The 27,136-nt window shown below is 45.1% G+C and overlaps 1 protein-coding gene across 3 annotated transcripts in view; it reads left to right on the top strand.

Moving 5' to 3' along the window:
- LOC137541176 (tubulin-specific chaperone D-like) overlaps positions 1 to 27,136 on the top strand; it is a 97,512-nt gene that overhangs the window by 60,067 nt on the left and 10,309 nt on the right. Inside the window, exons 1-3 of one of the 3 annotated variants that reach the window (XM_068262350.1) lie at positions 2,241 to 2,296; positions 21,724 to 21,933; positions 22,145 to 22,195. In XM_068262350.1, the coding sequence (XP_068118451.1) occupies positions 21,762 to 21,933; positions 22,145 to 22,195 (223 nt within the window). In that variant the 5' untranslated portion in view covers positions 2,241 to 2,296; positions 21,724 to 21,761. Of the gene's footprint in view, positions 1 to 2,240; positions 2,297 to 21,723; positions 21,934 to 22,144; positions 22,196 to 27,136 lie in introns of those variants that run through there. The other 2 variants (XR_011025096.1, XM_068262349.1) reach the window with 2 other exon arrangements.

The raw sequence follows: 27,136 nt of genomic DNA on the forward strand, positions 1-27,136 counted from the left end.
AAGGCCTGATTTTGGCGGCGGGGGCATCCTGCCTTTTTGCAGTATTAAAGAATACCCGAACTGAAATGTGACATAATGAGATAGACATGTGTATGTACAGTGCTTAGCACACACATAACTATGCCGTGTTCCTTTTTTTCTTTCTCTGCCTGAAATAGTTTAATGTAAGGTAAGTGGCTGACTCAGTCCTGACTCAGACAGGAAGTGACTACAGTGTGACCCTCACTGATAGGAAAGTGTTTTATAGTTGGTATTTCTTATCAGTGAGGGTCACACTGTAGTCACTTCCTGTCTAAGTCAGGACTGAGTCAGCCACTTGCATACCTGATATTTAACTCTTTCAGGCAGAGAAAGAAAAAAAGGAGCACAGCATAGTTATTTGTGTGCTAGGCACTGTACATACACATGTCTATCTCATCATGTCACATGTCAGTTCGGGTATCCTTTAAATCGGTCTAAGGGTTTACAGCTATGGAAAACGCATATGCGATTCTGCCTAGTGTGACCAATTTTACCACCTCCAAGTAGTATGGGGGTAGGAACAGTGATTGGCCAATTATAATTTAAAGGTGTATGCGTGTGTACCCGGCTCAGATCTAAGCAAGATAACTGTAAGAGATAGCGGAGCCGCCGCCAGAGCGCACGTGGCGGCGGACTCCGCATCTCAAACTGGGGCCTCCGCAGTCTTACTGGTGGGTGGAGTAGGGCAGGCGGCGGAGTCCGTGAGCTCGGCGAACTCCGCCGCACAGTTGCTGCCTGGGGGGGTCGCCCGCTCTCTTGCCGGCACAGTCTCCTCATTATGCACGCACGCACGCACGTGCGAGGAGACAGGAACTTTATTCCTCTAGAAGGGGAGTCAGCTGACCAGGCCGGTCAGCTGACTCCAGCAGTAGTGTGGATTGGCTGGGGCTCTGGGGCGGCGCTGAGTAGCTCTCTGGCTACATATAGGACTTGCTGGTCAGTAGCAAGTTGTCTGCTGTCGTGAATACTTAGGTGTAAATGCTCAGACCTTAGCTCAGTCCCTAGGTGTTGATACCAAGGACTTCACACCTCACTTAGGATTATATTATATATTTATCTGTGTTTTGACTCTGGCTATCCCTGACTACTCTCTTCTCTTACCAATCTTGTACCTCTGCCTATCTGATTCAAAGTTGCCGACCCTGCGTTTTTTTCCGACTCTGAATCAGCCTTCCGTTACTGTACTGTTGCCGAACCTCTGCTTGTCTGACCTGTTTTCCTCCAGTGGAACGTCTCCCACTGGTGGGCTATCTCTGAGGCTTGCCTCTCCGAGACGCCTGCCCTGGCAGATGATTACTGTCAGGGGCCGAGATTCCTCTCTCTGTCTGGTTTGAGGATCTCACACATGGGGTTCCCATTCAGAGGTAACCACACCTCTGAGGAATTACCGTGTGGTGGATATTTCCACAAACGTGCAAATTATTACTGTCTCATTGTCAATTATTGTATTAGGCGTCCAGAGGTTAGTTGCACTTGTATTATTGGTGATTCTGCAGATCATCGATAATCGGGTGACATCTGTATTGTTGGCGATACTGCAGATCACCAATAATCGGATTCTCTCTGGTTGCTGACACCGATCCTTACAATAACATTTTGTATTAGCTCAGAACCATTAGACCAGTCAACATAGGGTGACCATGCGTCCTCTTTTCCCCGGACAGGTCCTCTTTTTCAGACCTGTCTGGGGCATCCGGCCGGTTTTTTGAAATGTCCGGGGAAGAAGAGAGCCTTTCGGAGCAGAACACGAGCCGGCTCTTTAAAGTGAGCCGAGCGGCCAAGCACAAGAAAGAGCCGATTCATCTAAAGAGCCGGAGACTGAGACTAGTCTAGCTTCTGTGGAGGCGCTGATTGGCTGCGGCGGCCAGCAGTGGTGTCTCTAGGGGCGTGCGCAGAGGCGGATCGCTCTGGGTGTCACCATGGCAAGGGGCTGACACCCAGGCAGAAGTGCCAGTCAGTGATGTCAGGGACCGAGCAATATATGCCTAGAGGAGTCTGCAGGTTCGGAAAGGGGGACCGACTTCATTCCTCCCATGCCCCTCCCCCCCCTCCTGTGTCTCTCATGTTTGCAGAGCGCAGTGTGCGGCTCAAATGATACAAACTCCATCACCTACCCCTGATGTTCTCTCCGATTGTCCATCTTCATCACCAGCGCCGCTCTCCACTTCCCAGTTTCTGCATTCCACGTTATTACACTGGACGTGCAGGGAGAGCAGGCAGAGAGCGCACGGCTGATAAAGAACATGCACGATCACAGAGAAAACTTCAGGGGCAGGTGGGAGAGAGTTATCATTTAAGCTGTGCTCTGCAAATGGGGGCTCACGGGGAATGAGTGAGGGGGATGGGGGTTAGGTTGGTCTTTTCTGCGTGCAAGGGGAGAGGGGAGCTGGCAGTCCTGACTCCTAAAAGCTGCAGCAACAACTTTTACAACTCCCACAGCAGCTGTTACATGCCTGTGCAGTGTGCAGACTCGAGGGTGAGTGCTGAACTGACTAGAGCAGTCACAAGCAGGGCTGTCAGTGTAACTTGCTGATCCCCCTCCCTCCCCCGCAATGATGCTTTCCCTGTGCAACAAGCTAAGTGCACGGGGAGGAGAACTTATAGGGCACACGCTGCATGGTGCTGGAGGATTAGATGTCAGGTATTATTTGCTGCAGCTCCTGACTATCCTATCAACTTTTATTGCTCTTTTGTCCTGACTCCTCAACCCTTCCTACTCTAACAGACCCTTTCCTCACCTTCAGCAGGCTGCAGCCAGTCACCTCTCTGCCAAATGCTACTTTCTCCCCTCACTTTTAGCAGCTTGCTGTAATTTATCATCCTGCTGTCACCCTCCCCTGCTGCTAGCTCTCTGCTACCCTTTCCTTGCCTGCTGTCTCTTCTTTGCTACCCTCCCCTCCTCTCCCCTCACTGCCTCCCCCTGTCCCCTCTATACCAGCCTCCCCTCCCCTCCTGTCACCTGTATACCGCCCTCCCCTTCTGACACCTCTCTGCCACCTTTCTGCCATCCTTCCCTCCCATCACCCTCTCCCCTGCTGACCCCTCTCTGCCACCCTACCCACATGTCACCTCTATACCACCCTTCCGTCGCCTGTTGTCTCCTCTCTGCCACCCTCCCTTCCTGTCACTTCTATGCCACCCTCCCCTCTACTGCTAACCCCCTCTGCCACCCTCCCCTCCTGTCACCTCTATACTACCCTCCCCTCCTCTGCTGTCTATCTGCCACCCTCCCCACCTGCCACTTCTATGCCACCTTTCACCTCACTGACATCTTATGCAGCACTTTACAGAGTACATAGTCATGTCACCAACTGTCCTCAGAGGAGCTCACAATCTACTACTACCATAGTCATGGTTTAATGTACTACCATATTATTATGTATTTATACAGCACTGACATCTTCTGCATCACTTTACAATGTCACTGACTCTACTCAGAGGAGCTCATAATCAAATCTTTCCATAATCAAAGTCTAATGTCTCTACCATATTAGTGTATTTATATAGCACAGACCTCTTCTGCAGCACTTTACAGAGTACATAGTCATGTCACTGACATGGAGCTCACAGTCTAATCCTGTCATGGCCTAACCTCTTACCATATTATTATTATGTATTTATATAGCAGGGATATCTTTCTCCTCAGCACTTTACAGAGTACATAGACCTTTCCCTCAGAGCAGTTCACAATTGAGTCATAGCCATATTGGATAGTGGTAGCTGTCACTCTCACTCTTTCCTTTTTTGGGGGGGAGGGGGGGGAGGTGTGGGCGGAGGGTGCTCTCTGAATAATCAGCACCGGGTGTCAAATACACTAGGTACGCCACTGCGAAGGAGGCGGGACGCAGACAGCGGTTGGAGAGGCGGTCTGTCGGTCTACTGTAGCGGGTTAGGTTGCGCTGGTATGAGAAGAGAAGTGATGGAAGAAGCTGCAGCGGAGTTGGTGAGACCATCCCTATATAAATATAGATGTGTATTTGTAGATACCTCCATTTATGTATGCACGTGGCGGGACTGCCCTTCTGGTATACACATGTATAATATATTGCTGAGACCCTCACTGTACTGTACATATGTTTGTGTAGGGAAATGTGCTGTACATCTCATAGCATTTGTGGGGAAATGTGCTGCCAATCTCATTGCATTTGTAGAGAAATATGCTGCCAATCTGATTCCATTTGTGGGGAAATTTGTGGAAAAAACAAACGTCCCTCCATGCCCGCGAAGTTGGACAGCACACTGCTAAGGTCTTGTATATTTGGCCCCGCCCATGACCACGCCCACATGCTGTTGTGATCGTTCTCTTTTTTGGAAATCAAAATATGGTCACCCTAAGTCAACATATTTAATATAATGCTGTCAGAAGGGTGTGGGATGGATGAATTGGGTAGGAGAGGCTTTCAGGGGTGTGCACCAGGTGGATCCAAGAAGTTTAATTACTACACAAAAAGTGATATCTACTAGGTAAGGTCACTAACGATACAATTTGTTTACAAACGATTCCTCATATGAATGATTTAAAATGATTGTTTGGCACTACTAATGGACAAAAATCTCATAACCAATCTGATCAGATTAATTTTATTAATTTTTTATTTTTTTAAGGATTCTGTCAATCTGCTAGAACTGGTTAGGAGATTTTTGTCTATTAATGGTCCCAAGGTAGCATTTCCAAATATTCATGTGAAGATTTGTGCACAATAGTTTGGCAAAATGTACCATTAGCGGCCACCTTTTTAAAGACTTCCTCATCTTCACTTAAAGTATATTCAGCGTAATGAAGTCCTGGAAGGGATGGTATGGCCCTGATCTCCACATGGAGGTTGTCTGGGATTACATGAAGAGACAGAAGGATGTGAGGAGCCCTACAGCCACACACACCAACTTTTGATATAGATTTTTCATCTGTTCATTCAATGCATTTTTTTTTTTTTTTGAAGAAAATACATACTTGCATTTTTGACAGCATTTTTTGTATGTATTTATGTAAATGTCTAAAATATAGAATGATTAAGTTACAAATGCCAACATAATTGTTTGTGTGTATATATTATGCATGGGTACACAATATGTGTATAGTATGTATACACAATACATGTGTGTTTAATGTATGAATATAGATATACTCTGTATACACAATACGTTTGTGTATAGTGTGTGTGTGTGTGTGTGTGTGTGTATATGTGTACACAATACGTTTGTAAATTCTGTATATACACAATACATGTTTGTATATATTGTGACTATGTATACTCAATACATGTTAGTGTATCTTATGTGTTTATATACTATGTATAAACACAAATGTTTGTACATGTATGTGTATATAATATGAATACACAATGTTTGTATATAGTGTGTGTTTATACTATGCATACACAATACATATTTGTATATACTATTTAGTATGTATACACAATACATTTTTATATAATTATGATGTATTAATATAATGTATATACTATATATACACATTACATGTTTGTGTATATACAATATGTTTGTATATATTGTGAGTGTATATATACAAAATACAGATTGCATGTAGTATGTATACTCAATACATGTTAGTGTATATTATGTGTGTATATACTACTGTATGTATACACAATAGGTGTTTGTGTATATGCTATGTATACACAATAGGTGTTTGTGTATCTGCTATGTATACACAATAGGTGTTTGTGTATATGCTATGTATACACAATGCGTGTGTTTGTTTATGCTATGTAAACACAATGCGTGTTTGTGTATATGCTATGTAAACACAATGCGTGGGTTTGTGTATATGCTATGTATACACAATGCGTGTGTTTGTGTATATGCTATGTATACACAATGCGTGTGTTTGTGTATATGCTATGTATACACAGTAGGTGTTTGTGTATATGCTATGTATACACAGTAGGTGTTTGTGTATATGCTATGTATACACAATAGGTGTTTGTGTATATGCTATGTATACACAATAGGTGTTTGTGTATCTGCTATGTATACACAATAGGTGTTTGTGTATCTGCTATGTATACACAATAGGTGTTTGTGTATCTGCTATGTATACACAATAGGTGTTTGTGTATATGCTATGTAAACACAATGCGTGTTTGTGTATATGCTATGTAAACACAATGCGTGTTTGTGTATATGCTATGTAAACACAATGCGTGTGTTTGTGTATATGCTATGTATACACAATGCGTGTGTTTGTGTATATGCTATGTATACACAATGCGTGTGTTTGTGTATATGCTATGTATACACAATAGGTGTTTGTGTATATGCTATGTATACACAATAGGTGTTTATGTGTATGCTATGTATACACAATAGGTGTTTATGTATATGCTATGTATACACAATAGGTGTTTGTGTATATGCTATGTATACACAATGCGTGGGTTTGTGTATATGCTATGTAAACACAATGCGTGGGTTTGTGTATATGCTATGTAAACACAATGCGTGGGTTTGTGTATATGCTATGTAAACACAATGCGTGGGTTTGTGTATATACTATGTATACACAATGCGTGTGTTTGTGTATATGCTATGTATACACAGTAGGTGTTTGTGTATATGCTATGTAGTCACAGTAGGTGTTGGTGTATTTGCTATGTATACACATAAGGTGTTTGTTTATGCTATGTAAACACAATGCGTGTGTTTGTGTATATGCTATGTATACACAATAGGTGTTTGTGTATATGCTATGTATACACAATAGGTGTTTGTGTATATGCTATGTATACACAATAGGTGTTTATGTGTATGCTATGTATACACAATAGGTGTTTATGTATATGCTATGTATACACAATAGGTGTTTGTGTATATGCTATGTATACACAATGCGTGGGTTTGTGTATATGCTATGTAAACACAATGCGTGGGTTTGTGTATATGCTATGTAAACACAATGCGTGGGTTTGTGTATATGCTATGTATACACAATAGGTGTTTGTGTATATGCTATGTATACACAATAGGTGTTTGTGTATATGCTATGTATACACAATAGGTGTTTGTGTATATGCTATGTATACACAATAGGTGTTTGTGTATATGCTATGTATACACAATAGGTGTTTATGTGTATGCTATGTATACACAATAGGTGTTTATGTATATGCTATGTATACACAATAGGTGTTTGTGTATATGCTATGTATACACAATGCGTGGGTTTGTGTATATGCTATGTAAACACAATGCGTGGGTTTGTGTATATGCTATGTAAACACAATGCGTGGGTTTGTGTATATGCTATGTAAACACAATAGGTGTTTATGTGTATGCTATGTATACACAATAGGTGTTTGTGTATATGCTATGTATACACAATAGGTGTTTGTGTATATGCTATGTATACACAATAGGTGTTTGTGTATATGCTATGTATACACAATAGGTGTTTGTGTATATGCTATGTATACACAATAGGTGTTTGTGTATATGCTATGTATACACAATAGGTGTTTGTGTATATGCTATGTATACACAATAGGTGTTTGTGTATATGCTATGTATACACAATAGGTGTTTGTGTATATGCTATGTATACACAATAGGTGTTTGTGTATATGCTATGTATACACAATAGGTGTTTGTGTATATGCTATGTATAAACAATGCGTGTGTTTGTGTATATGCTGTGTATACACAATGCGTGTGTGCGCGTATATGCTGTGTATACACAATGCGTGTGTGCGCGTATATGCTGTGTATACACAATGCGTGTGTGCGCGTATATGCTGTGTATACACAATGCGTTTGTGCGCGTATATGCTGTGTATACACAATGCGTGTATGCTGTGTATACACAATGCGTGTGTGCGCGTGTATGCTGTGTATACACAATGCGTGTGTGCGCGTGTATGCTGTGTATACACAATGCGTGTGTGCGCGTGTATGCTGTGTATACACAATGCGTGTGTGCGCGTGTATGCTGTGTATACACAATGCGTGTGTGCGCGTGTATGCTGTGTATACACAATGCGTGTGTGCGCGTGTATGCTGTGTATACACAATGCGTGTGTGCGCGTGTATGCTGTGTATACACAATGCGTGTGTGCGCGTGTATGCTGGGTATACACAATGCGCGTGTGCGCGTGTATGCTGGGTATACACAATGCGCGTGTGCGCGTGTATGCTGGGTATACACAATGCGCGTGTGCGCGTGTATGCTGGGTATACACAATGCGCGTGTGCGCGTGTATGCTGGGTATACACAATGCGCGTGTGCGCGTGTATGCTGGGTATACACAATGCGCGTGTGCGCGTGTATGCTGGGTATACACAATGCGCGTGTGCGCGTGTATGCTGGGTATACACAATGCGCGTGTGCGCGTGTATGCTGGGTATACACAATGCGCGTGTATGCTGGGTATACACAATGCGCGTGTGCACGTGTATGCTGGGTATACACAATGCGCGTGTATGCTGGGTATACACAATGCGCGTGTGTGCTGGGTATACACAATGCGTGTGCGTGTGTGTGCTGGGTATACACAATGCGTGTGCGTGCGTGTATGCTGGGTATACACAATGCGTGTGTTTGCGTGTATGCTGGGTATACACAATACGTGTTTGTACATATATGTGTATTTACTATGAATACACAATGTTTGCATATATTGTGTCTATATTCCATGCATACACATTGCATGTTTGTATATACTATGACTGTATGTAGTATGTATACACAATACATGTTTGTGTAATTATATAATGTATGAATATAGTGTATATACTATGTATTACAGTTTGAGACTGTCAAAAATGAGTTTTTACAAAGTTTGCTGCTAAACTGCTTTTAGCTCTTTCAGTTGTATGTGATGTACTGAAATATTAGAAGCACTTCATACGTTTCAAAGGCTTTATTGACTATTACATGAGATTTATGCAGAAAGTCAGTATTTGTGGTGTTGGCCCTTCTGTTTCAGGACCTCGACTAGGCATTCTCTCTAACTTCTGGGTCAAATCTTGACTGATGGCAATTGGCAACCCATTCTTTCATAATCACTTCTTTGAGTTTCTCAAAATTAGTTGTTTTTTTGTTTGTCCACCCACCTCTTGAGGAATGACCACAAGTTTTCAATGGGATTAAGTTCTGGGGAGTTTCCAGGCCATGGACCCAACATTTGAATGTTTTGGTCTCCGAACCACTTAGTTATCCCTTGCCTTATGACACGGTGCTCCATCTTGCAGGAAATTGCATTGTTCATCACCAAACTGTTGTTGGATTGTTGGAAGAAGTTGCTGTTGGAGGGTGTTTTGGTACCATTCTTTAATTCGTGGCTGTGTTTTTTGTCAAATTGTGAGTGAGCCCACTCCCTTGGATGAGAAGCAACCCCACACATGAATGGTTTCAGGATGCTTTACTGTTGGCATGACACAGGACAGATGGTAGCACTCACGGTTTTTCTTTTCTTGACAAGCCTGTTTCCAGATGCTCCAAATAATTGGAAAGGGGCTTCATTGGAGAATATGACTTTGCACCAGTCATCAGCAGTCCAGTCACCATACTTTCTGCAGAAGATGAATCCTCTTTTGGAGATGATCCTGATGCTTGCTGGAATTTCTTGGACACCCTGAAGCCTTCTTAACAAGAATTGAACCTCCATTCTTTGAAGTTCTTGATCCTATAAATTGCTGATTTGGACGCAATCGTAGAAGCCACAATATCCTTGCCTGTGAAGCCATTTTTATGCAACGCAATGATGGCTGCATGCATTTTTGGTGAGCACTATGGTTAACAATGAAAGATCAATGATTTCAAGCATCGCCCTCCTTTTTACATGTCAGGTCTGCCATTCTAACCCAATCAGCCTGACACAATGATCTCCAGCCTTATGCTCGTCAACATTCTCACCTGAGTTAACCAGGTGATTACTGAAATGATATCAGTCAGCAGGTCTGTTAAAACCTCCCTGGTGTTCAATTTCCCCAGGATTTTTGTGCAAAAAGTGATAACATTTATTTTTAAAACTTTTTTTTTTTTTCCCCCCTGTAACTTGCCAAAATGTGTCAAGCATGGGTCTAGTATACAGTACAGGAGAGTATTGATGTGTATGCATGTTTATACTGTTCACAGCATGTTTTTATGGACAGATATATCTGTCCATACCGCTAGGGAGATTAAAGAGAATCTGTATTGTTAAAATCGCACAAAAGTAAACATACCAGTGCGTTAGGGGACATCTCCTATTACCCTCTGTCACAATTTCACCGCTCCCCGCCACATTAAAAGTAGTCAAAAACAGTTTTAAAAAGTTTGTTTATAAACAAACAAAATGGCCACTAAAACAGGAAGTAGGTTGATGTACAGCATGTCCACACATAGAAAATACATCCATACACAAGCAGGCTGTATACAGCCTTACTTCTGAATCTCAAGAGATCACTTGTGTGTGTTTACCTTCTGTCCCCAGCTTCTCTCATGCACTGAACATTACAGGCTTCCTGCAGACAGCTCTACCTATGTCGTTAATTCCTCAGTATGTGACAGACCAGCTCCTTTCACAGCCTCCAGAGGAGGATTTTTATCCAGCTCTCTTCTATCACTGATAAGATAGCAGAGAAGCTGCTGGCTTATGTAAATAAAACACACACTGGAGTGTGCATAGAGGAACAGTTCAACACTGAAGAACTTGGCAGCCTTCCAGACACAGGCCGACAAGTCTGACAGGGGAAAGATACATTGATTTATTACAGAGATGGTTATAGTAGAAAGAGCTACAGTAAGCCAGAACACATAAGAATAGGTTTAGGAACTTGTAGGATGGTAGAAAAAAACGTTGTAATTTTTGTTACAGAGTCACTTTAATGACCGCAATGAAATGCAGTGCAAAGGTTTATTGGAATTAAGTTAATTTTCATGGCAAAGGAGGACTATGCAATTCATCTGAACACTCTTCATAACATTCCGGAGTATATGCAAATTGCTATTATAAAAACTTAAGCACTAACTTTTCTAATTTCCAATATTTTTGACAGTCTCAAAACTTTTGGCCAGGACTGTACACAATGGGCTCTATTCTCAATGAGTTACCGCATGAGTTAAATTAGGTAGTGAGAAACACCGACCAAAATATCTCCATTTTGAAATTCACAAAAAAATATTTCTCCCTAAATTACCTCATGCGGTAAAAGTGAGGTAAAAGTTTGGTAATTACCTCAAAATCTATCTCCAATTTGAGATTCTCAATTGAAAAGTTGGTGTTAATTAAGGATATTTTTTTTTTTATCCGCTACAAATGGTAGGTGATAATTATCACTTCTCTGCTTTTGGACTTCAGGATGGAGCCTTCTGAGCTTTCTTTGCTCGAGTTTATGTCAATTTTACACAGAAGGCAGAAAAGACGAGTGTATCTAATCTCAAGGCGCACTTTCAGACCTTGTACAGTCTTTTAGATGATTTAATAGATGCCGAGGAGGAAATTTCTCTCTGCTCTAAAAGAGAAGCTACAGTATAATTACCTTTTTAAAGAGAACCCGAGGTGTGTTTAAAGAATGTTATCTGCATACAGAGGCTGGATCTGCCTATCCAGCCCAGCCTCTGTTGCTATCCCAAACCCCACTAAGGTCCCCCTGCACTCTGCAATCCCTCATAAATCACAGCCGTGCTGTGAGGCTGTGTTTACATCTGTAGTGTCAGTCTCAGCTGCTCCCCCCCCCCCCCCCCGCCTCCTGCATAGCTCCGGTCCCTGCCCCCGTCCCTTCCCTCCAATCAGCAGGGAGGGAAGGGATGCAGGCGGGGACTGGAGTTCTGCAGGAGGCGTGGAGAGCAGCAGACTGACACACTATAGAGATAAACACAGCCAGCTCTGACAAGCTGTCAGCAGCGTGGCTGTGATTTATGAGGGATTGCAGAGTGCAGGGGGACCTTAGGGGGGTTTGGGATAGCAACAGAGGCTGGGCTGTATAGGCAGATCCAGCCTCTGTATGCAGATAATATTCTTCAAACCCACCTCGGGTCTCTTTAAAGAAAAACATTTCTTTGTTATAGCTAATACAAATCTAACAAAAAATTTCCAGTGTATGTACTTCCTGCTTTCATGGAAGCAGACATAGGGTTAACATCCTGTGTTTACACATTAGCTGCTCTGCTGAGGCAGCTAGCTGGCACAGCTGAGAGCTCAAATTACAGTTGTGATTGTTCACAGATGAGGGGGAATTAGACAGGCTACATTATATACATATAGGGTGCATTTCTATAGGTTTTCATTCTGTCCAACAAGAGTTGAGGTCCCACTTTAAATGTGACAGGCTTTCCTGGGTCGTCTCTGTGTAATGGGTGGCAAGAATATGGGCTGCCCTAGAGTGGTCAAAAAAGCTTTATTTCCATACATATTACTGACAGTTTTATCACCCGTTTTACCGCACTTTTATGAAACATTTATCACACTTGGTACATGTTTTGTGAATACTCACTATTTTCACTATTTTTAGTGAATTATCACTGGAGGTAATTTTTTCACCCAAAAAAAGTTACCGCACATGGTTTTGTGAATAGAGCCCAATATGTTTGTATATATTGTGTGTATGTAGTATGTATATACAATATATGTCTGTATATATTGTGCATATGTGTACTTAATGCATGTTAGTTTGTATGTACTATGCATACACAATACGTTTGTATAGTGTGTGTATGTGTATATATACACATGGTTTTATATATTGTGTATGTATACGCAATACATGTTAGTGTATAGTGTGTATACTATGCATATGTATACACAATGTTTCTATATTTTGTGTGTATATACAATACATGTTTGTACATATTTGTATGTATTTACCATGTATACGATAAATGTTTGTGTATGTTTGAATACACAATATATTTGTATATAGTGTGTGTATGTATATACTATGTATACACAATACATATTGTGTGTTTGTATACTCTGTGTATACACAATACACGTTTGTGTGACTCTATAATGTGTGAGTATAGAGTATATACTATGTATACACTTTTGTTTCTGTATTCCGTGTGTGTATACACAATTTTGTTTCTATATTCTGTGTGTGTGTATACACTATGTATACACAAATTTGTTTGTATATTCCGTGTGTGTGTACAGTCCTGGCCAAAAGTTTTGAGACTGTAAAATAAATGGGTTTTCACAAAGTTTGCTGCTAAACTGCTTTTAGATCTTTGTTTCAGTTTTTAATGCGATGTACTGAAATGCAATTCTAAGCACTTCATACATTTTTAAAGAGAACCCGAGGTGTATTTAAAGAATGTTATCTGCATACAGAGGCTGGATCTGCCTATACAGCCCAGCCTCTGTTGCTATCCCAAACCCCCCTAAGGTCCCCCTGCACTCTGCAATCCCTCATAAATCACAGCCGTGCTGTGAGGCTGTGTTTACATCTGTAGTGTCAGTCTCAGCTGCTCCCCTCCCCTCCCCCCCACCTCCTGCATAGCTCCGGTCCCTGCCTCCGTCCCTTCCCTCCAATCAGCAGGGAGGGAAGGGATGCAGACGGGGACTGGAGTTCTGCAGGAGGTGGGGAGAGCAGCAGACTGACACTATAGAGATAAACAGGGCCAGCTCTGACAAGCTGTTTGTCAGCAGCGTGGTTGTGATTTATGAGGGATTGCAGAGTGCAGGGGGACCTTAGGGGGGTTTGGGATAGCAACAGAGGCTAGGCTGTATAGGCAGATCTAGCCTCTGTATGCAAATAAAATTCTTCAAACCCACCTCGCATTCTCTTTAAAGGCTTTTATTGACCAATACATGAGATTTATGCAAAGAGTCAGTATTTGCAGTGTTGGCCCTTCTTTTTCAAGACCTTTGCAATTCGACTGTGCATGCTCTCAATCAACTTCTGGGCCAAATCCTGACTGATAGCAAGCCATTCTTTCATAATCACTTCTTCAACTTTCTCAGAATTAGTTGGTTTTTGTTTGTCCACCCGCCTCTTAAAGAATGACCACAAGTTCTCAATGGAATTAAGATCTGGGGAGTTTCAAGGCCCTGGACCCAACATTTCAATGTTTTGGTGTCTGAGCCACTTAGTTATTACTTGCCTTATGACACAGTGTTCCATAGTGCTAGAAAATGCATTGTTCATCACCAAACTGTTGTTGGAAGAAGTTGCTGTTGGAGGGTGTTTTGGTACCATTCTTTATTTGTGGCTTTTTTTTTTTTTTTGTCAAAATTGTGAGTGAGGCTACTCCCTTGGATGAGAAGCAACCCCACACATGCATGGTCTCAGGATGCTTTACTGTTGGCATGACACAGGACTGATGGTAGCACTCACAGTTTTTCTTCTCTTGAGACAAGTCTGTTTCCAGATGCTCCAAGCAATTGGAAAGGGGCTTCATTTGAGAATATGACTTTGCTCCAGTCATCAGTATCAGTCACCGTACTTTCTGCAGAAGATCAATGTGTCCCTGTTATTTTTGGGAGAGAAGTGGCTTCTTTGCTGTCCTTCTTGACACCAGGCTATCTTCCAAAATTCTTCACCTCACTGTGCATGCAGATGCGCTCACACCTGCCTGCTGACATTCCTGAGCATCCTCTGCACTGGTTGCACTCCGATCCCACAGCTGAAACCTCTTTAGGAGACCATCCTGGTGCTTGCTGGACTTTCTTGGACGCCCTGAAGCCGCCTTAAAGGACTTCCGAGGCCAAAATTAAGAAAATCACACTGTACCTTTTTATTAGCAGAATCCACGGAGGACATTCTGCCCGACCTCTGCTCCGTTCCGCCATCAATGCAGGTCTTTCCGTTCCCCTATGGCTTGACCCGATTCCACCTCTAAGATGGCTGCCGCCATGCTCTGCGGCTGCGCAGTTCGCTTTGCACTTGGGGAGCAAGCCGGGACCTAATAAGCGGCGGGAGGTGGGCAATAGGCTGCGCAGTCGTGCTAGCGGCAAAGCGTACTGCGCAGCTGTGGAGCATGGCGGTGGCCATCTTAGAGGTGGAATCGATGCGACCTGTTCGGTGGGGTTGGGCCAAGCCATAGGGGAACGGAAAGACCTGCATTGATGGAACGGGGTGGAGGATGGGCAGGATGTCCTCCGTGGATTCTGCTAATAAAAAGGTACAGTGTGATTTTCTTAATTTTGGCCTCGGAAGTCCTTTAACAAGAACTAAACCTCTTTTCTTGAAGTTCTTAATGATTCTATAAATTGTTGATTTAGGTGCAATCTTAGTAGCCACAGTATCCTTGCGTGTGAAGCCATTTTTATGCTATGCAATGATGGCTGCATGCGTTTCTTTGCTTGTCATCATGTTTAACAATGGAAGGTCAATGATTTCAAGCTTCACCCTCCTTCTAACATGTCAAGTCTGCCATTCTAAGCCAATCAGTTTAATGATCTCCAGCCTTGTGCTCATCAACATTCTTACCTGAGTTAACAAGATGAATACTGAAATGTTCTCAGCAGGTCCCTTAATGAAAGCAATGAAATGCAGTGGAAATGAAAGGCTTTTAGGGATGAACAGAACAGAACAGAACAGAACAGAACAGAACAGAACAGAACAGAACAGAACAGAACAGAACAGAACAGAACAGAACAGAACAGAACAGAACAGAACAGAACAGAACAGAACAGAACAGAACAGAACAGAACAGAACAGAACAGAACAGAACAGAACAGAACAGAACAGAACAGAACAGAACAGAACAGAACAGAACAGAACAGAACAGAACAGAACAGAACAGAACAGAACAGAACAGAACAGAACAGAACAGAACAGAACAGAACAGAACAGAACAGAACAGAACAGAACAGAACAGAACAGAACAGAACAGAACAGAACAGAACAGAACAGAACAGAACAGAACAGAACAGAACAGAACAGAACAGAACAGAACAGAACAGAACAGAACAGAACAGAACAGAACAGAACAGAACAGAACAGAACAGAACAGAACAGAACAGAACAGAACAGAACAGAACAGAACAGAACAGAACAGAACAGAACAGAACAGAACAGAACAGAACAGAACAGAACAGAACAGAACAGAACAGAACAGAACAGAACAGAACAGAACAGAACAGAACAGAACAGAACAGAACAGAACAGAACAGAACAGAACAGAACAGAACAGAACAGAACAGAACAGAACAGAACAGAACAGAACAGAACAGAACAGAACAGAACAGAACAGAACAGAACAGAACAGAACAGAACAGAACAGAACAGAACAGAACAGAACAGAACAGAACAGAACAGAACAGAACAGAACAGAACAGAACAGAACAGAACAGAACAGAACAGAACAGAACAGAACAGAACAGAACAGAACAGAACAGAACAGAACAGAACAGAACAGAACAGAACAGAACAGAACAGAACAGAACAGAACAGAACAGAACAGAACAGAACAGAACAGAACAGAACAGAACAGAACAGAACAGAACCTTTGTGGGTTTAGAGTTAAGACCAGGAGCAGTAACGGCCTGGAGGTGCCTCGCTGGCCCCGACCCGCGGTCCGCCTGCGGCCTGGAGGTGCCTCGCTGGCCCCGACCCGCGGTCCGCCTGCGGCCTGGAGGTGCCTCGCTGGCCCCGACCCGCGGTCCGCCTGCGGCCTGGAGGTGCCTCGCTGGCCCCGACCCGCGGTCCGCAGCGTCGGCACCCCAGGCCTGCGCATTTTCAGCAGCTTTTTGAGAATTTTGTGGTTTTCACCTCTCAATCTCTCAATTGTACAAATTTCCTCCAACCATGCTCCAGCGGGCCACAGTCGGTCACATTGTTGTGATAGTTAGTACAGCATGGTCACAGGCGTCCCAGCCACCAGGCAAGGACAGACGGTGGACTGGAGTGCCGGGTGGGGAAGGGGAGCCACCACGGGGGGGGGGGGGAGAGCCCACCTTCCCACCTTCCCCCGCCAAATTGTGTGACCCCCTGTGGTGAACTGGCTGCAGCATAGACGCCGCGCCAGTTCATCCCCGCAGCTCCGCCTGCATAATCTTCCGGCAGGCAGGGCTATGGCAAGATGGCGTCTGAAGCCCTGTACTGGAGACTATTTGTGTCTCCAGTACAGGGCTTCGGGCGCCATCTTCCCGTAGCCCTGCTATCTGCCTGTCTGCAGGAAGATCGTCGGGGGAGCTGTGCCCAGGGAGAGGAGTCTTCTGCAGGTGAGTAAATACTTTACTTTGTATAGGTGATTATACATTCAGTGAAACACTGCCCACATTAGGATTATTTCCTGGGGAATGCTGGCCACATTACGATTATTTCCTGGCGAACGCTGGCCACATTACGAATATTTTATGGTGAATCATTGCAGTCAGGGGCGTAGCTTGGGGTGGGCGGGGTAGGACATGTGCCCCCGGGCGCTGGGTCCCCAGGGGCGCCCAGACGTGACTGTGAGTTTTTTTTTAAATACTGTATATATTTAATTATTTTCCTGCGGAGAGCAGGGTGAGCGATAGGCAGAAGACTTACTCTATTCCCGCCACATAGAGTGATCTTTGCTCTGCTACTCTGGTCTATTCTAGAATAGAGTATAGGCCTCTTACACAGTAAGACGTTGCGTTTGATGCAACGTTAAGGTCGCATAACGTGCCCATTGAAAGACTATAACTTGGACGTTATTTAGCAGTGCGCTTTGTGCACCGTTTTTGTCGCACAGTGATAGAACGAAAACAGCGCATGCGTAAAAAAAAAAGAAGAAAACATTACTGAGCATGTGCAAACAGTCTAACGTAGCTAAAAATGTGTATAACGCATAGCATGCAGCACTTTCATTTAACATGCAGCGTTAGACACCAACGCAACGTCTGCACTGTGAACAGCCCATTGAATTTTCATTGCTGTAAGTTATTGTGCGTTACATGTTGTTGTAACGTGCGACTTTAACGTCGCACTGTGAAAGAGCCCTAGGTCTTCTGCCACCTGCTCGCCGCTCCTATCTGGAGGGGGGAGCGAGAGAGCGGGGGAGCCCCCTGTGCCTCCCACTTCCTCTTCTCTCTGCTGCCACCCCTGCTGGGGGGCACCTGGCTACCTATTCTGGGGACTACTATACCCCTGACTACATATACTGGGACATATACTGGGACATATACCCCTGACTACATATACTGGGGACATATACCCCTGGCTACATATACTGGGAACCAGAGCCGGGACAAGGTCCTCCAGCACCCAAGGCTGAGACACCAAAGTGCGCCCCTCCATCCCTGCCACCCCAGCCGTCACACACTGATTGCTATTAGACTAAGAGGCGCCACAGGGCCCACACCCTCCCCAACACCTTAATATCTAGTTATCTGGCTTGCAGTCACTGCCATGTATCCCCTTTTCTTATTTCTTTCTGCTTCAAACACAATTAGGAATGACAGCTGAATTAATTCTGCACCCCCTCCTACACTGCGCCCTGAGGCTGGAGCCTCTCCAGCCTATGCCTCGGCCCGGCTCTGCTGGGAACATATACCCCTGGCTACATATACTGGGGACACATATACACCTGTCTACATTTACTGGGGACACATATACCTCTAGTTACATATACTGGGGACACATATTCACCTGGCTACATATACTGGGGACATATACCCCTGGCTACAAATACTGTGGACATATACCCCTGGCTACAAATACTGTGGACATATACCCCTGGCTACATATACTGGGACATATACCCCTGGCTACCTTTACTGAGGACACCTATATCCCTTGCTACATACACCCCTGGCTACATATACTGAGGACACATATACCCCTGGCTACATATACCCCTGGCTACATATACTGGGCACATATACCCCTGGCTACATATACCCCTGGGCACATATACCCCTGGCTACATATACTGGGCACATATACCCCTGGCTACATATACTGGGGACAGCTTTACACCTGGCTACATATACTGGGGACACCTATAGACCTGGCTACATATACTACGGGCCGCTATACACCTGGATACATATACTGGAGACACATATACCCCTGGCTACATATACGTGGACAGCTATACCCCTGGCTACATATACTGGGCACATATACACCAGGCTACATATACTGGGGACAGCGATACACCTGGTTACATATACTGGGGACACCCAGGGCTGCCATCAGAAATTTTGGGGCCCCTCAAACATCATCAGGCCTGGGCTCCCCCTCCTCCCTGGGCCTACCCACTGGCTGCTGTGCCCACCCACTAGACACCCCACCCCCATGTCTGTGCAAGAAGTGCGCAGCGGCAAAAAATGTGCATGGCTCCGACACTGATGAAAGCAGCATGCACAGCGTGATGTGGCAAAAAGTGGGCATGGCCATGGCATATTGTGGGTGGAGCCAAATACTAGCAAAATACAGGTAGTCCCCGGTTAACAAATGAGAAAGGGACTTGTAGGTATGATCTTATCCTGTATCCGTTCTCTTTTGCCCCCTCTTTTCTTCCTGTGCCTCTTTTGTCTGCCTCTGTTCCCCCTGTGCTTCTTTTATCCCCCTGTGTTACCTCCTGTCCCCTTCTTTCTCAGCTCGTCTACTTCCCCTAGCCAGGTATAGGTGCCCCTATAGTGCTGGAGCGCGGTGTGCTGGTTAGTAAGCCACAGGTTTGCAGCCAGCACATGCAGCCCTTCCAGCGCTTTGGAGGGGGGGGGGGTGCAGGGCCCCCAGAAGCCCTGGGCCCCTCACTGCAGTGTCAGTTATCCCCCCTGATGGCTGCCCTGGGGACACCTATAGACCTGGCTACGTATACTGGGGACAGCTATACACCTGGCTACATATACTGGGGACACATATACATCTGGCTACCTATTCTGGGGACACCTATAGGCCTGGTTATTTCCACTGGGGACACCTATAGACCTGGTTACCTATACTGGGGGCACCTATTTTGGGGGAACTGCTGCCAGATTAACTGTATTTTTTAAACCTTTTACACCACTGCTAAGGTCATGTATATTTGGCCCACCCCCTTTTTTGGCGTGGCGTGCAGGTCCTGGCTTAGAAGGCACATTCATAGTCTTTGTCCCCGGGCGCTGAAAGCCCTAGCTACGCCTCTGATTGCAGTATTATAATTTTATGGTGAATCATTTCTGCGTTAATATTATTTTCTGGTGAAAGATTGCCTCATTACTTTTAGCTTAGGGTGAAACATTGCTGCGTTATTTTTATCTACATCAGGGGGGCACCACACGGGGGAGGGGGGGGTGCCACAGGTTTTCTCGCCTGGAGTGACAAAATGGCTAGAGACGCCCCTGGGCATGGTCATATTAGTAAACAGTAATTACAGCCTGACTCGCTGAACCACATGGTAGCAGCAGCCAGCTCTGTAAGGGCGAGTTCAAATTGGGAGCACAAATCGTGAATTGATTTTGCTGCACAATTTAAAGTTTTTACTGTGATGTGAGTCCCGCTCAATAGAATGAGAATCACAGCTCCGCCCCATGCTAATGCCTATGAGAAGTGGGGAAAAAACTATGGATCACAGCCTAGGTCCAATTTGAGAGGGAGAGAGAGCAATAACTATAGAAATAAAAATAAAATAAAAACTAGCAATTGCAGCAGCTATCACAGACCACTAAAAGAAAGGCCTATTTGTGTGAAGAAATGGAGGTAAGATTTATTTGTTTGCTAAGTTGCATGGCCCTGCAGCGAGCAGTTAAAGCTGCAGAGTGCAGAAGTGAAAAATTGCATGGTTGCAAGGGGGGGTGTAAGTCTGTAGTCCTCAACTGGCTAAAATATTTGCTTTTGATTCCCCCCCCCCACCCCTCCAGTGACTCTATCTGGGTTTTTGGACACTGTAAATCATTATTTTTTTTAAGTAATTGTGGCTGCAGGGATACTGTGAAGGTTTTAGACATTTGCCTATCGTTAGTCAATGGGGCATCACAATGTTTTGTGATGTTCAGCCACTCCTAATCACAGGCAACTGCTAACAAGGCTTTGTGCTGCCCATAATTATTCATACCCCTGGCAAATTTTGACTTTACGTTACTTTTATTCAACCAACAAGTAATTGATGGGAAATGACATAGGTGTCTCCCAAAATATAATCTGATGTACAAGAGGCATTATTGTGGGGAAAAATAACATACATTTAAACAAAAAGTGACCAGTCCAAAATTATTCATACCCTTCAAACTGTCAGTCTGAGGGGAAATCCAAAGTTCTATACCATTCCAAATAGTCCAAGCTGTTCTAAAGCATCCTAATTACCCTGATTGATTTGGAACAGCCTCAGGACCTACTACACTATATTGTCTCTCCCCACTCTTCTTGAACCAGACAATAAGGGCCCTCTCACAGTATAAAGCGTGTCGGAAGGGGGCAATCATTTTCCTGTGCACTTGTACTTTGCGATTGTGCCAGCAGTAAAAGTTGTATTGAATGGTGTTGTATGGCATTATGGCAGAAATGCCACATTCAGAGAATGGGATCAGCTGTTCTCGGGATCTGGGATCAGCGATGGTGTCCTTGTGGTTGCATGTGGCTCAATAATCAGATGGAAATTCATGCAGTGTGAAAGGGGCTGCATACTTCCTGTTGGCGTTTGGATGTGTTTGGAACTGAATAACCTCTGTATGGTGTAGCTGCTGGCATTATTCTGACATCCGTAGCAGCCAATCAGGAGCCAGATCTGCCTGACCAGGTTAGACTCCTGCAATGTGTGATGTGGAGGAGAATATATTCCTGCGATGGTGCTGTGCTCATACAGAGGTCATTCAGCTGTAACGAGCAACATAATGGCGGCTCAGGAAAGCCTCTGTTCTGTGTGTTTAGGTGGGAGCCGTGAGCGTCTCTAGTGCAGAATCAACACGATGACAGCAGACCGTGCTGAGCGAGAGGAAGATGGCAGCCCGGAGATTGTATCGAGCGGTAACATCTTGGGATCTTTTACGGAGAGCAAACAGACACGAGACCTGATTGTCAACTTGCAGATGTCCTGTATGGAGCTGGTGAGCAGAGAGGTGTGCGCGCAGAGGTTTAAAGGTGACCGAACCTGACTACGAATCACTAGATCCATATGTGTGTGACTACGGGACATAGTGAGTCTTGCTGATCCAGACTCTGTTTGGGGGTGGAGGTGGGATTACTGGGGTAATAGATTGAACTCTGCACTTGGGGATTAGGCAGGGGTAGGAGATAAGAAGCCTGTATGTCCATTGTCGGAGTCTCACCATCCTCTCTTCTTTTGTTGTAGTTATTATGGACTATTATCAGGAGCAGCCTTACCTTCTGGATCCACATCTAGGTAAGCTATTTTCATAACTGTCACAGGAGCCCTAGTGGTCAGACCGCAAATTGCCTTTCAATCGGTTTCAGCACACAGGCCATGCAAGCTTTGGTTGCGATCTTTGCGCAGAAACAGACAGAAATTTGGGCAGCAGCCTGACCAGAAGGGAGCCTGTGAGGTACGGTAATTACAACTTTACACACTATTTCAGGGTATCTGCCACCACCACTGGTATGGGCCAGTGGACCCGACTGACTGGTCCTGCGAATAAAAATGGTTAAACGCACTCTATTCTGTCTAGATATTAACAATAGTAGTGTCTCTTCAGAGACCTGAGTTCAGTTTCTGTGTATGCTGAATAATAGGGTAGCGGAACAGTGAATGACTTTGATAAAGTCTTTATTCACGGCAATATAAATAATTAATATATACAGAAAATTATTAAAATCAACAATTATTGAGACATGAGATAACACAGTATGAAAGTAAAGGGGAGAAAAAACGGATACTTAGAATTCATGAAGAGGTGTCCTTTTGTAGGAAAACTTGTAAAGTTCTTGGTTTCAATCAAAGTTCAGAGTTCAGACCAGGTGGATGCCAGCATATCCTCAAGCTGGCACAGATGTGATCAAAATGGAGTTTCAGAGCAAAATTCAAAGTTCAGCAAGATGGCCGCCAACCATGTGTCCTCTGGCTGGCAGCAGACCATTCTCATATAGATGGAATTTGCAGGACTGAGCTGCCCGGGCAGCTCATTTCTTGTAATTGAGCTGAGTTCAGAGGTGGACTTCCAGGGTCGGCCCCTGGGCCGGATTATGGTAATCACATCTGGGCAGGGGCTTTCATCAGCCCCATAACCCTGACATTTTCTCTAGGCCGACCTACGCGGCCGGCACACAATTACATATTATCGATCCCCAGAACCTACCGATTAATATGATACCTTGGATGCGGGTGCTAGGGCATATGGTTACCGAGGGGCCCATAACTCCTTAACCGAAGGAGGTATGATTATGATTTGTATACCGAGACGTTGATCCAATTTCAACGGATCTGAATACACTCCTCCCACCTCTGGGTGATACTCGTTTTTCCTTTAAGAAGCAGAAGTCATAATTCCCATGCTTCATCATTTTAACTCCTGGAGACAGTTTGTCTGGTGAGCAGGAGGAAGCCCCATTTGCTAGTCAATTCACATTGAGGTGTGAGCTGTGGGCTCATCCTGTCTTCCCCAAAGGCAGGACACTGGCCTTGTGGTTCTTAAAGAGACACTTAAGTAAAAAAGTAAAAATGAGTTTTACTCACCTGGGGCTTCCAATAGCCCCCTGCAGCTGTCCGGTGCCCTCGCAGTCTCCCTCCGATCCTCCTGGCCCCGCCGGCAGCCACTTCCTGTTTCGGTGACAGGAGCTGACAGGCTGGGGATGCGAGTGATTCTTCGCGTTCCTGGCCACAATAGTGCCATCTATGCTGCTATAGCATATATCATATACCATATAGCAGCATAGAGGGTGCTAATGTGTCTGGGAGCGCGAAGAATCATTCGCATCCCCAGCCTGTCAGCTCCTGTCAGCGAAACAGGAAGTGGCTGCCGGTGGGGCCAGGAGGATCGGAGGGAGACAGCGAGGGCACCGGACAGCTGCAGGGGCTATTGGAAGCCCTAGGTAAGTAAAACTCATTTTTTTTGTTTGTCTTAAGTGTCCCTTTAATAGCATCTGAGCGAGATCAGCTTGGTCAAACTGAGTTTTACACCTCTGGCTAAATTAGCAAGTCACAGGGCCAGTTCCCATGAAAAGATTCTGCTAACTATCTCCTATGAAGACAACAGAGACCCCCCAGGCTGGACTGCCTGGTATCCAGACATGAGATTCTGATTTGGCAGCGCAACGACAATCAAGGCAGGACCCCGATTGCGGTTGCGTTTTCGTTTCTCATGGCTGTTCCGTGATAATAATCATAGCCAATAGAGTCAGGGCCAGCAAGGCACCTCCAGACCGCAGAGAAATGTTGCTAATGTTAACAGTGTGGAGCCAGTTGACACTTAACTTTGTAAACAGATCACTTTGTGAACCTGTCAGGGCCGCTATATCAGGATCATCGCTTCAAAGTGATAGGTTCAGATCAGGGTCATGGCTACAGAGTCATTGCTTCAGATCAGGTTCATGTTGTCAGGACTCCAGTCAGTGGCTCAGATCAGTCATGCCGTCGAGTCGTGGGTTCAGAACAAGGTCATGGCTACAGTGTTGTGGGTTCAGATCAGAGATGTGATTTTGTATGTGATTTTGTTCCTGAGCTTCGGCTGGAGTACACTTTTTAAGATGCTGACAAGTCTGGCCATGTGCTTGCACTCCGGGGGTCGGTAAACTTAAGGCACATACCCTCTACACAATTTCTACTATGATTTTTACAGCGACCAGAGGTGTTTTTTTTTTGAGTAATAAGCAATTTTTTCCGTGATCTTGCAACATGGGCACAGGCATGCGATTATGCAAACGTTTTGTGACGCGTGGCTAGAACTACGGTCATGGGGATCAGATCTTTAAAGTCCCCGACAACTCCTGTGCAAACTGCCGCAATCGTGAACTCTTATACACCCCTAAGGTTTGCCATCTCGTGTACCTACTGGCAGGAAGATGGACCGGGGGGCGTGGCTTGGATCCATCCTCCTGCGTCGTCAGGGGAGTATTCAGCTTTACAATAGAGAGAAACAAGTGGAGGAGGATTCCAACAGGGCATTACCTTTTTATTCTTGATTTGTGAAATATATATTTAAATATATTTTAAAGTACTTAGAAACTGTCCAAAGACAATTTGCCTATCAATGTGCCGTAATGGCAAAAGATGTTCTGCACTATGTCCATCCGGAAAGTGACAAAGGACCTAACAAAGACGTAAGGACACTGAAATGTGATGTCAGTCCTCTGGCACGCCAACAGTGTAAGGCATCTTTGATCCAGCATATGGACCATCGGAAGCTGGTAACGGCAGGCCATGGCACCGGGCAGACAAACTGTGCAGGACATCTTCGCCATTCTGGTGCATTGATAAGCGAACTGTCTTCAGGCATCTAGTAAGTGCTTTTCATCTTTTTTATGAATTGTGAAAATAAAAGGTAATACCTTATTGGAGTAGGGCTGCACGGTTTTGCGGTTTTAAACTGAAACCGCGGTTTGTGTGAAGACTATCAGTATCCGCGGTTTTCAGAGTGCCCGCTATCTGTACGCTTGTACGCTTGGCCGCATGGTCCACCTACCGCTGCGCTGAGGAGATCCACTGGCCAGAAGCAGTGCATATTTATGATTAATGAGCCGGGCAGCAAGGGGCGGATCCACTCGAGGGAGCGGCACACAGCTTTACCAATCTCTGGATAGCAATGGAATGACGGAAGTGGTAGGTGGAGCTGTATGCTTTGTACAGCTCCGCCTACCGCTAACGTCATTCCATCACTATCCATCCAGCGATTGGTAAAGCTGTGTGCCGATCGCTCGAGTGGATCCGCCCCCACTGCCCGGCTCATTAACAATCATTAATATGCAGCGCTTCTGGCCAAGCAGTGGATCTCCTCGGCACAGTGGTAGGCGGACCATGCAGCCAAGCATACAGGGCACAGCGGGCACTCTGAAAACTGCAGATACTGACGATCACCAGATCGTCTTCACATGAACCGCCCCCCCCACTGCCCTCACATGAACCGCCCCTCACTGCTTGGCTCTTAAGCAATCATCCGCCGCACATTGTTTATTATTAAGCCCCCAGCCCAGGGTCATCATAGAGGACTTAGTTCACAGCAGGCTAATTGTGCATTGCCTGAAATACAATGCACAGCTAAATGGTCTGACACAGAGCCCGCCACAGCTAGGCTACACCCCCCTTTGCCGCCATCATACGCTCCGGATCATGTTGTTCAGCCCCCTGCCATCAACCTGACAGAACCTGACCCCGCCCTCATACACGGGCCATGCATGCTAAAGCTTGTTTTGAAAAAAATTGTGGAAAAAAAAATCTTAATCGCAATTTCTGAGAGAAAAATCACAATTTCAATTATTCCCTAAAATCGTGCAGCCCTATATTTGAGTGCTCATTCTTTGCTGTAGTGTGTGATCAGAGCTGGACTTTGAGGAGCAGGACAGAGCAGGCATTACAGTGGGCTCATATCTCTATCTCTATCCCACATCGTTTGCTTATTTGAAAACCTACAATGGAACTGAGATTTTTGGGGGCAAATCGTATGTCTCAAGACAATAAGCTGGCATCCCAGGGAGTGCTCTGGCAGTAAACGGACATCCCAGGAAGTGCTCTGGCAGTAAACGGACATCCCAGGGAGTGCTCTGGCAGTAAACGGACATCCCAGGGAGTGCTCTGGCGGTAAACGGACATCCCAGGGAGTGCTCTGGCGGTAAACGGACATCCCAGGGAGTGCTCTGGCGGTAAACGGACATCCCAGGGAGTGCTCTGGCGGTAAACGGACATCCCAGGGAGTGCTCTGGCGGTAAACGGACATCCCAGGGAGTGCTCTGGCGGTAAACGGACATCCCAGGGAGTGCTCTGGCGGTAAACGGACATCCCAGGGAGTGCTCTGGCGGTAAACGGACATCCCAGGGAGTGCTCTGGCGGTAAACGGACATCCCAGGGAGTGCTCTGGCGGTAAACGGACATCCCAGGGAGTGCTCTGGCGGTAAACGGACATCCCAAGGGTCTGACATCTCAGGATGCTCTGGCGGAAAACGGACATCCCAAGGGTCTGACATCTCAGGATGCTCTGGCGGTAAACGGACATCCCAAGGGTCTGACATCTCAGGATGCTCTGGCGGAAAACGGACGTCCCAGGGTGCTTCATAAGACCAAAGCTGTAAGCAGCTCCCTACCAAATAAAGTGCAACATGCTCTGGTAGTGGAACTTTCACCCAGAAGTCCAAACATGTAGCAAAGGAGTCTTGACCTGGCATTGCCTTGCAGTAAATA

Source organism: Hyperolius riggenbachi, chromosome 12, assembly GCF_040937935.1.
Source record: "Hyperolius riggenbachi isolate aHypRig1 chromosome 12, aHypRig1.pri, whole genome shotgun sequence".
Taxonomy (NCBI): domain Eukaryota; kingdom Metazoa; phylum Chordata; class Amphibia; order Anura; family Hyperoliidae; genus Hyperolius; species Hyperolius riggenbachi.